This window comes from Apodemus sylvaticus, chromosome 19, assembly GCF_947179515.1.
Source record: "Apodemus sylvaticus chromosome 19, mApoSyl1.1, whole genome shotgun sequence".
Lineage (NCBI taxonomy): Eukaryota > Metazoa > Chordata > Mammalia > Rodentia > Muridae > Apodemus > Apodemus sylvaticus.
Genome location: NC_067490.1, coordinates 24708057 through 24721385, shown reverse-complemented (window position 1 = coordinate 24721385; position 13329 = coordinate 24708057). Strand labels below are relative to the sequence as shown.

General features: G+C 45.1%; 1 protein-coding gene across 4 annotated transcripts in view; it reads right to left on the bottom strand.

Moving 5' to 3' along the window:
- The window catches only part of Ccar1 (cell division cycle and apoptosis regulator 1), a 44587-nt gene extending 38454 nt beyond the window's left edge, over positions 1–6133 (bottom strand). For 2 of the 4 annotated variants that reach the window (XM_052164633.1, XM_052164637.1), the window contains exons 1-3: positions 6023–6133; positions 4719–4848; positions 476–639 (exon numbers count right to left, since the gene is read on the bottom strand). In XM_052164633.1, coding sequence (XP_052020593.1) covers positions 476–639; positions 4719–4791 — 237 coding nt within the window. In that variant the 5' untranslated portion in view covers positions 4792–4848; positions 6023–6133. Of the gene's footprint in view, positions 1–475; positions 640–4718; positions 4849–6017 lie in introns of all 4 variants that reach the window. The other 2 variants (XM_052164636.1, XM_052164635.1) reach the window with 2 other exon arrangements.
- Positions 6134–13329: the final 7196 nt, after the last annotated feature.

Here is a 13329-nt window from a genome sequence, read left to right as displayed (position 1 = left end):
GCTGACATGACTTATGGAGATCCGCTTACCTCTGCCTGCAGAGTGTTGAGATTAAAGGCACGGCCTACAACAACCAGCCTTTTTTTTTTTTTTAATTTATTTTTTGGTTTTTCGAGACAGGGTTTCTCTGTGTAGCCCTGGCCGTTCCAAAAATCTGTAGACCAGGCTGGCCTCGAACTCAGAAATCTGCCCACCTCTGCATCCCAAGTGCTGGGATTAAAGGCATGCACCACCACTGCCCGGCCAGCTTTTTTTTAAATCTATAATTTTTCACTGTTTAAAATACAGAGGTAGCAGACAACCATACTACTAAACACTTGGGATGCTAAGTAGGAGAATCATATGTTCAAACCAACATAAACAATACAGACAACTTGTCTCCAAAATGAAAGAAATGAACAAACAAGAAAACAAAAAAGATAGCAACCCTCGGTACAGACTTATTTCATCACCTCATACAGCACTTAAAACTCACCTGCTGTAATACAGCTGCAGCTTGTTGCTGCAGCGCTGCAGTTTGTGTTAACTGATAGTTTGCTGGCGTTTGTGTGGTAAGGCCTGCCGCTGCCAATGCAGTCTGCTGGGTATAAATGGTAGGAGATGCTCCCAGAAGTGATGGCTGCTGAACACCTAGTGCAGCTGCAGTGAGATGAGAGAGGAGAGAGACCAAGTCATGTCCACTGACTTTCTAGCAAATGTCAGAAAAACTGGCTCCACTAGACCGCACTTCAATAACCAACTTTATCTAGACCCACAATATAATCAAAAGTATTTTTCAGAGTTGGATGTGGTGGCGCACCCCTGTAATCCCAGGACTTGAAGGCAGCCAGATTCTGAGTCTGAATCTACCTTGGTCTATATATCAACTTCCAGGTCAGCTAGGGCTACATAGAGAGACCTAGTCTCAAAAAATAAAAAAATAAGAGTTCATCTGTAGCTTGAAACAGAGGGACAAGAGCAAGAGAGAGAAGCAAGAGATAGCAAGGAGGGGCAAGAAGCCTCCTTTTATAGTGGGCTGGGTTAACTGGCTGTTGCCAGATAACCATGGGACGGGGAAAACCTGGCTTTAGCCAGGTGACTGTAGGGGTGGCGTCAACCAGAATGACGGCCACAGGGTTATGGGGTTGAGGAGTCAGGAGTCTGAGAGCATGGCTCACTGGTTCCGTACATTTTAGAATGTTCTACTGGGTCTTCAGAGTAAGTGTTGCTCAGCCAGGTCACAGACCGCCTTACACAGTCCCACACCTCACCCTTTTACTCTGATTCCCCCCTTTCCTCACTTTCCATGTGGTCCTAGACAGCTCTCAAATTTTATTTCTATCTTTACTTCTCTATCTCATTTCTCTTCCTAATTTTCTATAATTTTCTTCTTTAATTTTTCTATAATAAAGCGTTGAAACTAAAAAAAATTTAAAAAGAAAATAATTTTCAACCTGGCATGGTGTGGTAGTTTGAATATGCTTGGCCCACGGGAAGTGGCACTGGGAGGAAGTGTAACTTTGTTGGAGGAAGTGTGACACCATGGAGGTGGGCTTTGAGGTCTTATACTCAGGATCCACCAAGCAAGTCTCCTTTGGCTGCTTTGGAAAGAACTCTCTCTTGGCTCCTCCAGCACCATGTCAGCCATGATGATATGGATTAAATGAACCTCTGAACCTGTAGGCCAGCCCCCACTGAATGTTTGCCTTTATAAGAGTTACCTTCGTCATGGTATCTCTTCACAGCAATGAAACCCTAACACATGACAATATGCGGCTGTAATCCCTGCATTAAGGAGGTGTAGGCTGGAGGACCAAGAGCTTAAGGGCACCCAAAGCTAACAAGACCCAGGCCGGACCAGGCCAATACAGACTTACTCAAAAAGTAAAACAAAAGATAGAGAAGATCTTTAAAAAAAAAAAAAATTATCATTTTGGGCAGAAAACTAGCTCAATGACAAAGCAATTGCTTGGTAAGTAAGTACAACTTAATGTTTTACATTCTGATAGCTTTTTTTACAAGATGGGAGATGGTGGTGCACGCCTGTAATCCCAGCACTTGGGAGGCAGAGGCAGGTGGATTTCTGAGTTTGAGGCCAGTCTGGTCTATACAGTGAGTTCCAAGACAGCCAGGGCTACACAGAGAAACCCTGTCTTGAAAAAAAAAAAACAAATCAAAAAAAAAAAAAAAAAAAAAAAAAAAAAAAAAAAAAACCAACCAAACCAAAAAAACCCTGATAGTTTTACAATCTTCAACATTGTAAAAGAAAAAAGTGACTGTTTTATCTACAAGCAGATTAGAAGTAAGAACAGGTGCTGAGAGGAACAGACTTTGACAATTTTCCACTGGAAACTGTTTTCAGGGTACCTTTTCTGACCTCCAAAGACACCAGGCATATAGTCCCACATACACATAGATGCAGGTAACAGTCATACATTTGCTGCTGTTCTTACAGAAAGGCTAGTGTTGGGTTCACAACACTTACACTTGGTGGGTCACAACTGTCTGAAACTACTCCAGCTCTAAGCGAGCTGACCCCCTCCTCTTCTGGCCTACAAAGGTGTACACACATGTGGGCTGCATTCACTAACACTGACTTTATAAATATAGATATAGATATACCTATATCTCAGAGAGAGAGAGAGAGAGAGAGAGAGAGAAAACGAACAGTTCCAGGCCAGCCAGAGCTACAAAGTGAAACCCTGTCTCAAAAAACAAACAAACTCAAGTTGGACAGTGGTGGCGGACGCCTTTAATATCCCAGCACTCGGGGGGGGGGGGGGGGGGGGGGGGGGGGGGGCAGAGGCAGGTGGATTTCTGAATTAGAGGCTGGCCTAGTCTACAAAGTGAGTTCCAGGACAGCCAGGGCTGCACAGAGTAACCCTGTCTCAAAAAACCAAAAAGAAAAAAAGAAAAGAAATTTACCTCCTAAATGCCTCTAAATGTTCTGGGGTTAAAGGAATAAACCACCAAGACCAAACAGACACACAGACTCTCAAAGAGGGGGGGGGGGGCACACGCACACTTTCAGTCAAGGATGGCCTGAAACTAACTCAAGTATGACATGAACTTTTGATCCTCCTGCCTCTACCACAGGAGTGCTTGATTCAGGGATACAGCACCACACCTGGTTTGAGGAGCTAGAAATCAAATCCAAGGCTTTGTGGGTTCTGTGTAAGCACTTTACTGCCAAAATATGTCTTAGAAGGCCCCGGCATTAAATTCTTACAGAGTCAGTATTTCTACATTAAACACAAACAAATGAAACCATAAATGTACCAGCAATATTACTCAATGGGGAAAAAGCACTTGCCATACAAGTCTGACAACCTGGGCTCAATCCCCAGGTTCAATTCCCAGAACCGTTGTGGAAGGAAAGAACCAACTCCCTCCCCAAAGTTGTCAGCTAAGCTCCACACACCTACCTGCAGACACACACACAGACACACACACACCCCAATGCTAAGTAAGGCTTGGTGAGGATCACTGGGTAAATGTACTTGCCATCAAGGCTGGCAACCTTAATTCAATTCACAAGACCTACTCCACACGAAGGAAGAAAACAACTTCTGTCACTTGCCTTTAATCCTCCCTCCATGCTCGGGCACGTGGGGGTGCGGTCTCTCTCTCTCTCTCTCTCTCTCTCTCTCTCTCTCTCTCTCACACTCACACACACACACACACACACACACCAGAGGAGCATACAAATGTAATTTTAAAAAAATACAAATTATTTGGGGGGAGGCACATCTAGATAAGGTCTCTCTGTGTAGCCTTGGCTATCATGGAACTCCCAGTGTAGACCAGGCTGGTCTTAAACTAAGACAACCACCAGCCTGTGCTTCCCAATTGTTAAAATTAAAGGCATGTATGACTATGACCAGGAAAAAGAAAAGAAATAAAAATTAGATATATTTACTTTAAAATATTTTGGCTTTGTTTTTGTTGTTTTAAGGTTTTGTTTTGTTTTTTTTTTAGTTATTTTCATTTTTGTTGTTTTTGTGATGTGTACCAACATACCTGGCCTAAAATGTATCTTTTTAAAACTGAAAACATGCTAAACAAAATATATTCTATTTGAAGCTCAGTACAATTAAATCCCCAGCACCACAAAGAAGGAAGGAAGCTAGGAAGGAGGATTCTCTCCAATAAATTAATGTTCCATAAAACATAATTAAACAATTTTAATTATGGGTACGGTGGCACATGGCACACACCTTTAGCCCCAGCACTTGGGAGGCAGAGGCAGAGGCAAGCAGATGTGAGTTCAAGATCAGCCTGGACAGTTCCAGGACAACCAAGACTACTAGCTACACAGAGAAACCTGTCTGAAAACCAAAATCCTAAAAGAAAAATGAGAAACTTAAGGCATTTGAAAACTGTAAGCAGGGGTGTGGTGGCTCATGCCAAAGGACTGCTGCTATTAAAGACTGTATATCAAAGACCAAAGGAAAAGGATGAAGTGCAGTGGAAGACTTCAATGGCAATACCCCTTAGTAAACAGAAAAATTTAGACACAGATAACAAAAAAGGGGGGAAAAAGACTATAATAAAGTGTTCAAACTGCTGGACACACAGGTTTTCATTTGTGTTAATTTTCAAAAGTCTCTTAAAAAATAAAGGATACATCCTTTCCAATCATTTTCCTGTGCTGTGCATTAGGTTAAGTCACAATTACACCCCCCCCCACCCCCCCCACACACACACACAGTTCCAGTCCAACGGTTCAGTTGCCTGACCTGGTTGTGAGACCGCAGTGGCTGTAAACTGAGTAGCCCATGGTGGATTCTTCTGTCCTCCAAACTGAGCCATGATGCAAGTGGGTGGGGTGGGGGGAACCTTCACTTGTTTCTCTTCTATAGCAGATATCTATAAAGAAAGGACACAACAAAAGGCTAGTTTAGAGAAACTGATATATCAAAGACCTGTTCCAAACAAGACCCATAAGTACAAAGTATGCCAACTGAACAATCTGAAATGAAACGCACAATCAACACATCAACAGATCACTATGCATACTCGGTTTAAAAGCTATCCTTCGGGGTAAAGAAATTAAAGGAACTTCCTTCGGTGACTACAATGGCATTTCCTAAAAAGGTCTGGCCAGGCTTAGCCTTTAAACCAGCACTCGGGAGGCAGAGTCGGGCGGATCTCTATGCACTCCAGGCCAGCATGGTTGATAATGACCTTACAGACCAGCCAGGGCTATGTATACCGAGCCTCTCCGGGAACAAACGAGATCAGCAACTTTATGGGCACAGAAAGTCTAGCCTGGGTGTTTCTTGGGGCGATGGACTGAAGTCCTGCAGTGGAGATAAATCAATAACGGAAACTGCGTCGAGACCCCCTCCCCCATAAAGGCACAGGCATTGACCAACACCATCTAAATAACGAACATTAAGGACTAGGAAGTCGCTATGGCCTTTGTCACCCTAGTCTCCACTCCGGGGGTGGGGAGGCAGTTGGGAGAACCCGCATCTCAAAAAGAACCGCGGTGAAGACCCCCCTCCCCGAAAATCAGAGAGAAAAGGAAAAGATGGGCCTGGCCTCCCCAGCAGGACACTCATCTTCCTCCTCCCGCCCCAGCCTCCATAACGCGCCGGCCGCGGAAGATGGAACCCAGCGCCCCAGGCCACGGCCACTGCTCCCTCGGGGGCCCGCGGGTCGTCGCAGTCCCGGAGGCTCTCGGGCCGGTCCGAGAAAGCCCCTAAGCCCTGAAAACACTCCGGGCTGGGCCTCAGCGCCGCGGCAGCGCGGGCCCGAGAACGCACGGCCTCCGGGCGGCCCAGGCCGAGGGGCGCAGGCCGCACCTGAGGGGCCTGGAGCGGCCGCGCTGGGGGAAGGGCGCGGCGCGTGGGGCCTGCTCCGACCCGCACAAAAGGGACCGCGTCCCTCGCTCGCCGGCCCCGGCCGCGGCCGCCATCACCCACCCGCCCGCGACCGCCGCAGCACGCGCTCCCTACACCTCCGTCGACCCGCCGCGGATGAGCGGAAGCAGCCCGCCTGGGCCTCCCACCGCACCAGAGCAAAACACTGACCAGACCTTCACCTGAGTCCGGCCCGGGTTAACAGAGAAGCCATTTCAAAAGCCGTCAAGCTCAGGCGCATGCGCAGACGGCTCCCCCTCCTCCTCCACGCCGCACCTCCTCCCGTGGCCCGGACGTTCGGCGTGCGCGCTCCCCGCGTGCGCGTTCACTAGGCAGCCAGGGCTGGAGCGCGCGCCGCAGCCAGGTTACCTTGGCTTCGCTTAACAATGAGCCGGCCGCCCGGCGCCGGCTCCGAGGCCAGCGCGACTCTTCCCGGGAAGCCAGAGAACGAGCGGCAGTCACGTGACCCGGCCGGCGCCGCCGCCATCTTGTGGCTGTCCTTATTCTCTTCTTGGGCTGTTTGCTTGGAAGAATGACCGTGTAAGAACTTCATTGTTTTGGAAATGGAGATAGAGTTAACAGGAATTTAAAATATATACAGGATATTTGAAATATATACTCACACGCCTCCATACTGAGCGTGTGTGTATATAACATCTGGGGCCCTGACAGGGTTCGAACATCTGAACTCGAAGAAATCCTCCTGCCTCAGCCTTCATACTGCCCGAGACTTGACAGGCACAAAGGACAAAGCCAGGCGTGATTTTTTTTTTTTTTAAAGAAAAAAAATTTTTTTACGTTCTCTTCATTGTTAGAGGGTTTTGCCTGCATGTATTTATGCACACGGATGTGGGCTTGGTGCCCCTGGAAATCAGAAGATGACAGATCCCCTGAGAGGAGAGTCACTGCAGGTTGTGAACCAACTCGTGGTGCTGACAATGAATCCCAGGTCCTGACAACAATTCATGCTTTTATCCGCAGTGCCATCTCCGGGGCCTTAAGGCAGGAATGGTTTTGTTTGTTTTTTTTAATTCGATATATTCTTTATTTACAATTTTTCTATATTCTTTGTTTACATTCCGAATGCTTTCCCCTTTCCTGCTTCCCCATCGGTCTCATAAGCCCTCTTCCCTGGCAGGAATGTTTAAAAGTCTAAAACTGAGTGGATTTTAGAATACTGACAACATGCCATCTTCACCCCCAGTATTTGAAGAACTTGACTATCACCTACTGAAATGAGACTGCTGGGGGTTTGGGGGGCAAGAGGAGGTGTTAAAGGTTAGGGGGGAAGAGTTAGGGGAGTGAACACCTCTAATCCCAGCACAGGAGGCAGAGGGAGACTTAGGACACCCAGGGCTACACATTCTCAAAGAATGAGAGAGAGAGAGAGAGAGATAGAGAGAGAGAGAGAATGATGACGTCATTCTCTAATTTTGCCCTATACCTGCTGGTGACAGCTAATCATTCTCAAAATGAAATAGTTTATGTTAGAATTTCCACATAACAGCCGGGCATGGTGGCGCACACCTGTAATCCCAGCACTCTGGGAGGCAGAGATAGGCAGATTTCTGAGTTCGAGGCCAGCCTGGTCTACACAGTGAGTTCCAGGACAGCCAGGGCTATACAGAGAAATGCTGTCTCAAAACCCCGCCCCCGCCTAAGAAAAAGAAATTCCACATAAGCTGAGCCAAGCATGTGGTGGCCTGTAATCTAACACTTCAGAGGTAGGGGTAGGAAGGATCAGGAGTTCAAGGCCAGCCTGGACTCTGTAACACCATATCTCACCAAAACCAACATATGTTTTTATATGTTGATAAAATATGTAGCTTTTTGTGTGGTTCCATGTATCTTTTTCCTTAAATTTTATGAGCCTGCCAGCAGTAGATACAGGTTCTTTAATGTTTTTAAAGCATCAAGGGGCCTGTCCCCAATGTTAAGTAAAAGGTTACAGCAATTTGGTAAAATGTAACTTTTTTGTCCCTACTAATTCTGTCCTGACCTTCAAGCTATTACAAGATAACTGTCATCACACTATAGTAATTTGTAAAAATTCAAAACAGCTTGTGCCAGGAGCCCCAACAATAAAAAGGAGAAAGTAAAATATGAAATACCTTATCAAAAAAAAAAAAAAGGTTCTAGCCCTGCGGTGGTGACACACACCTGTAGTCCCAGCACTCTGGGAGGCAGAGGCTACACAGAGAAACCCTGTCTTGGAAAAAAAAAAAAACAAATCCAAAAACAAAACAAAACAAAACAAAAAGTTCTAGGGCCTGGAGAGATGGCTCAGCGATTAAGAGCACTGACTGCTTGTCCAGAGGTCCTGAGTTCAAATCCCAGCAACCACATGTGTGTCTGGAGACAGCTACATTGAACTCATAAGCAGAAAATAATAAATAAATATTTTGAAAGAGAAAAAAGTTCTGAAAGGAAGCCCTTGGCACAACAGCATATTTTTTTTTAATACCTGTTCTTTGGAGAGACATGTCTCTGTGACTTCAGATGGACTTGGTCTACAGGGTAAGACATATGGGAGGCAGGGCTACATGGCGAAAGAGTGTTTATAAAACAAACAAAACAGAGCTAGAGGGATAGGGATGGCTCGGAAATCATCAGTACTCGATATGAACTCCATAACCCTAGAGTTCATCCCAGCATCTACATCAGCCCCATATGACTACTCAGAACTCTCAGGCCCTCTCCTGGCCTCCTGGAGTACTGCACACATGACATGCTCTCTCTCTCTCTCTCTCTCTCTCTCTCTCTCTCTCTCTCTCTCTCTCTCTCTCTCTCTCTGTGTGTGTGTGTGTCTCTGTCTCTGTCTGTCTCTCTCTGTCTCTGTCTCTGTCTCTCTCTCTCTCTCTCTCTCTCTCTCTCTCTCACACACACACACACTAAAAATGAAATCTTGGGGCTGATGTAAAGACTCAGAAGTTAAAAGTACTATGAGATCTTCCAGAGGATGTGACTTCTAATCAAAGCACCTATGGGGTGGCTAAAAACTTCAGTAATTCTGTTCTACTAGGTATAGTTACTCTCTTCTGGCCTCTGTGGATGTCCATATGTATGGGTTGTCCACAGACATACATGCAGTAGAAACAACTCTACTCACACATAACTTCTGAATAAAAATGAAAAATAAAACATTTTTTATAATGAATAAAAAGTCAGGCATGGAGGCACACTTCTTTACTGCCTTCAGCTCCAGCACAAGAGGAAAGAGAAGCAGGCTGATCTCTGTGAGTCTGAGGCTAGCCCCATATACACAGTGAGTTCCAGGACAGCCAGAGCTACAAAAAGATGTGCTGTCTCCAGAATTTCTTTTTTATGTTTGCAACATAAACAAACAGACCACACTTTCCTTTATTTCCTCAGCTGACCTTTTAACTTTCACTTTTAAACTTTTATGACCAATCCTGAAGGAAACAAGAATGGTAGCCTCAAGTTTTCTCATTTAAGAATTGCTTTCAGCAAAAGGCAATTAGACAAAAAAATCTCTCCCAGCCCCCCACCCCACTCTCTTTTCCCTCTTAGCAGAATATAAATTGTCTTCTACAGGAGATGACCATACACTCTTGCCACGTAATAGACTGCATGCAAACGCACTAGACAAAAAAATATTTTTGGTCATGATTGTCTTTGATTTATTTTTGGTGACAAAATCTCACTAATAGTCCTGGCAAAGACTGATACTTGATTTATAGACAAAGCAAGCCTCAGGCTTGTGACATTCCCGCCTCTGACTCCGAGTTCTGGGATTACAGCCGTGAGCCACCAGACCCAGCCGTACACACAAATGAACTTCATTAGTTATCGCCATACTGTCGTTAGAGACTGGAAACTAATTTTTGGTTTGTCATGATATTTCAGAGAGAGAGACAAAGAGAAAAAGAAGATGTTCCCTGAGATTGACCCACAGCCTTGAGCATTCTACAGAAACACCTGCTCCCCAATCGTTTTCAGAACACTGTTCTCTGTACATCAGAGGCAGGCTCTCACAGAGACGCCACAGCTGGACTTGATTCACTTTATAAGAGACAGGCCTTGAGTTTGTCTTCCCTCTACTTCACCTTCCTGAGTAATTGGGTTAGCAGATCTGTGATCTGTGGGAACAGGCTCAGTGGGTTTTTGTTTGTTTTGTTTTGTTTTTGACAAGGGGCAGTTTTGGTTGACATGGGATTTCATCAAACCCACCTGACTCTAAATTCATCATTCCTTTGTTATGATGCTATAAAAATCCACTCTAGGGGCGGTGGTGGCACACACCTGTAATCCCAGTACTTCTGGGAGGCAGAGGCAGGCAGATTTCTGAGTTCGAGGCCAGCCTGGTCTACAGAGTGAGTTCCAGGACAGCCAGGGCTACACAGAGAAATCCTATCTTAAAAAAAAAAAAATCCTAAAAACAAACAAAAAATCCACTCTATAGCCAAACCTTTGAGTTACTCTGTCTTTTTATTATTATTGTTATCATCACAGAACTACAGCAAAGAACATAAACTGATGAAAGGAAAAGAGTTTTCCAGCCAACCACGGTGGAATAGTCTAAACTACCAAGCAGGAAGAATACTGCAAGTCGGAGGTCAGCCTTGTCTACAAGGAAGGTAAATCACGGTTTAGGCAGGATTGCATCATCTCGCCCTGCTTCAGTTAGTTCTTCTTTTTTTCTCTCCTCTCTAGAAAACTCACAATTTTCTTTGAACTGTTTTCAAGCCCTTTGGGGGCGGCTGGAGGTTGCAGTTCTGGGTCATATGATAATTCTATATTTATCTTTTGACAAAATGTTCAGCTATTTTTACAGTGGCTGTACTATTTTATATTCCCAGAAGAAATGTGCTGCCTCCTTGCCAGCCTCTCCCCAACCCCACCCGAGCCACCACTGTTTTGGAAAGTTTTATTTATTGCCTTGTTTATTTCTATGGGTATGTTTGCATGTGTGCTTACAAGGTCGCCAGTAAGTGAAAGTCAGGGGTCAGCAGTGAGTATCTCTTCTATTAGTGCAATTTTTTGTTGGTTCTCTATGTAGCCCTGGCTGTGCTGGAACTGGCTCTGTAGATCAAGTAGACGTTGAACTCAGAGATCTACCTGCCTCTGCCTCCTGAGTGCTGAGATTAAAAGTGTGCACTGTGAGGGCTGGAGAGAGGGCTCAGAGATTAAGAGCACCGACTGCTCTTCCAGAGGTTCTGAGTTCAATTCCCAGCTACCACATGGGGTGCCTCACAACCATCTGTAATGAGATCTGATGCCCTCTTCTGGTGTGTCTGAATGTTGTAATGGTGTGCTCATATACATAAATTAAATAAATAAATCTTTTTTAAAAAGTAGTGTGCACATGGCCACCATCCCGAGGAAATAAAAAAAAAAAGTATCTGGAAGATTTTATTGAATTTATATCTATAGCTCATGTGTGCCTGGTAGCCACGGAGACCAGAAGACAGTGCTAGATGCCCTGAAATTGTATTGATAGACTATTGTAAGCTTTGGTGCCACATCGGTGCTTGCATTAAAAGCCAGGTTCTCTGGAAGAACAGAGTTCTCAACCTCTGAGCCATTTTTCTAGCGTCGATTTATTTGTCTTTCTTACATGTGTTTGTATTTATGCACAGGTCATGTGTCTGTGTAAGTGTAAATCGTGAGTGTAGGATCTCCTTGCTGTCCAGTAGAGATGGTCAGGTCCCCTGGAGCTGGAGTTATCAGGCGGTTGGGAGCCACCTCTATGCAGGTGCTGGGAAATGAATCCTTTGACAGAGCAGCATGTTCTGCTGAGCAGAGCCCTCTCCCTGTGTGCTCTACTGATTCTGTGACACGTGGTCTCTCACTGATGCCAGAGCTTGCAGTTTGAGTCAGTCCAGGCTGGTCATAACACCCTATGATCCCCAGCAGTCTGGCTGTCCCCACATCCCCAGGCCTAGGGTTAGGGCCACTCGAGCTTACTGCACTGGGGTACAAAAGCTCATGGTGCTGGATCTGTAGAGGGCCCTCCTGCTTACCTCACTGAGCCCCCCCCCCTTTCCCCATGCCTTTATTTAGTTATTCATTTCCTTTCTCTTTTTCTTGAAAACATCTCTCCGAGTCCTGGCTCACTTGGAAATCACTGTGCAGACCAGATTGGTTTGAACTCACACATGCTTCTCGGGCCTCTGCCTCCTAAGTGATGGCTTTATGATAGACATGTGTCACCAGATCTCAGTTTGCTTGCCCCACTCTGCCACTCTGTCTGTCTCCTCTCTCTCTCTCTCTCTCTCTCTAATGGGTATAAAGCAAAATATTATGATGATTTCAACTTACATTTCCTCAATGTAATGGCAGACGATGCTAAGAAAAAAATAGGCTTATTTTCAATTATTTCCTTGGAGAAATAGTTTCAAGTTCCCACATCCAACATTTTGGCAATATTTGATTCTAATAAAAATATAAACTAATAGTATCAACGATGATTATACATAGATTTGGCATTTTTTCATTTGTTTGGTATATGGTGCATGGGATTGAGCACAGAGACTCAAATATGCTAAGACAGGCCTCTGACACCTAAAAACCACAGCACGAATTTTGTTATTTTAGCTCATTGTAGAGCATAACTCAGGACCATTGAGACATTTGAAATTGGTAAACTCTTTTATCTTCCTTGAGTTTAATACTAACAAATGCTTCTCCTTCTCCTCAACATACTGAATACTCAACACCATGGGTGTGTCCGGAAACTTTATTTTTTGTTTGTTTGATTTCTTTTTTGTTTTTTTGAAACTGGGTTTCTCTGTGTAGCCCTGGCTGTCCTGGAACTCTCTGTAGACCAGGTTGGCCTCAGACTCAGAAATCCACCTGCCTCTGCCTCCCAAGTGCTGGGATTAAAGGTGTGCGCCACAACCACCAGGCAGGAAACTTTTACTGATGTGTAAGAATCTTGTCATTTTTGTTTCTTTGAGAGGAGGTCTTAATTACTTGGAGGGCTTGGGAATTACTATACAGACCAGGCTGGCCTAGAACTCCTAACTTGTCTGCCCGCAGAGTGCTGGGATTGAAGCAAGCACACCACTATGACCCTTGGTGTATTTTCTATTTTTGAAAATTACTTATCTTTATCTTATGTGCATTGGTGTTTGCCTGCAGACATGTCAATGTGAAGGATGTCTGTGTGAAGGTGTCAGATTGCCCGGAACTGGAGTTACAGACAGATAGGTGCTGTCAAGTGAATGCTGGGATTTGAACCCTGATCCTCCAGAAGAGCAGCTAGTACATTGAGACATGCCTCCAACCCCTCTTGATATTTTTTGTGCAGTGTGTGTGTGTGTGTGTGAGTGTTTCAGAGACAACCCTCTTCATAGTTCTAGCTGGCTTGGAATGTGATGTGTAGACCAGGCTGGCCTCAAAGTTAGAGTTCAGCCTGCCTCTGTCTCCCAATGCATTGTACACAATGCAATCATGTGTGTGGTGTGTGTGTGTGTGTGTGTGTGTGTGTGTGTGTGTGAGTGGCAGCTCTAACGAACCA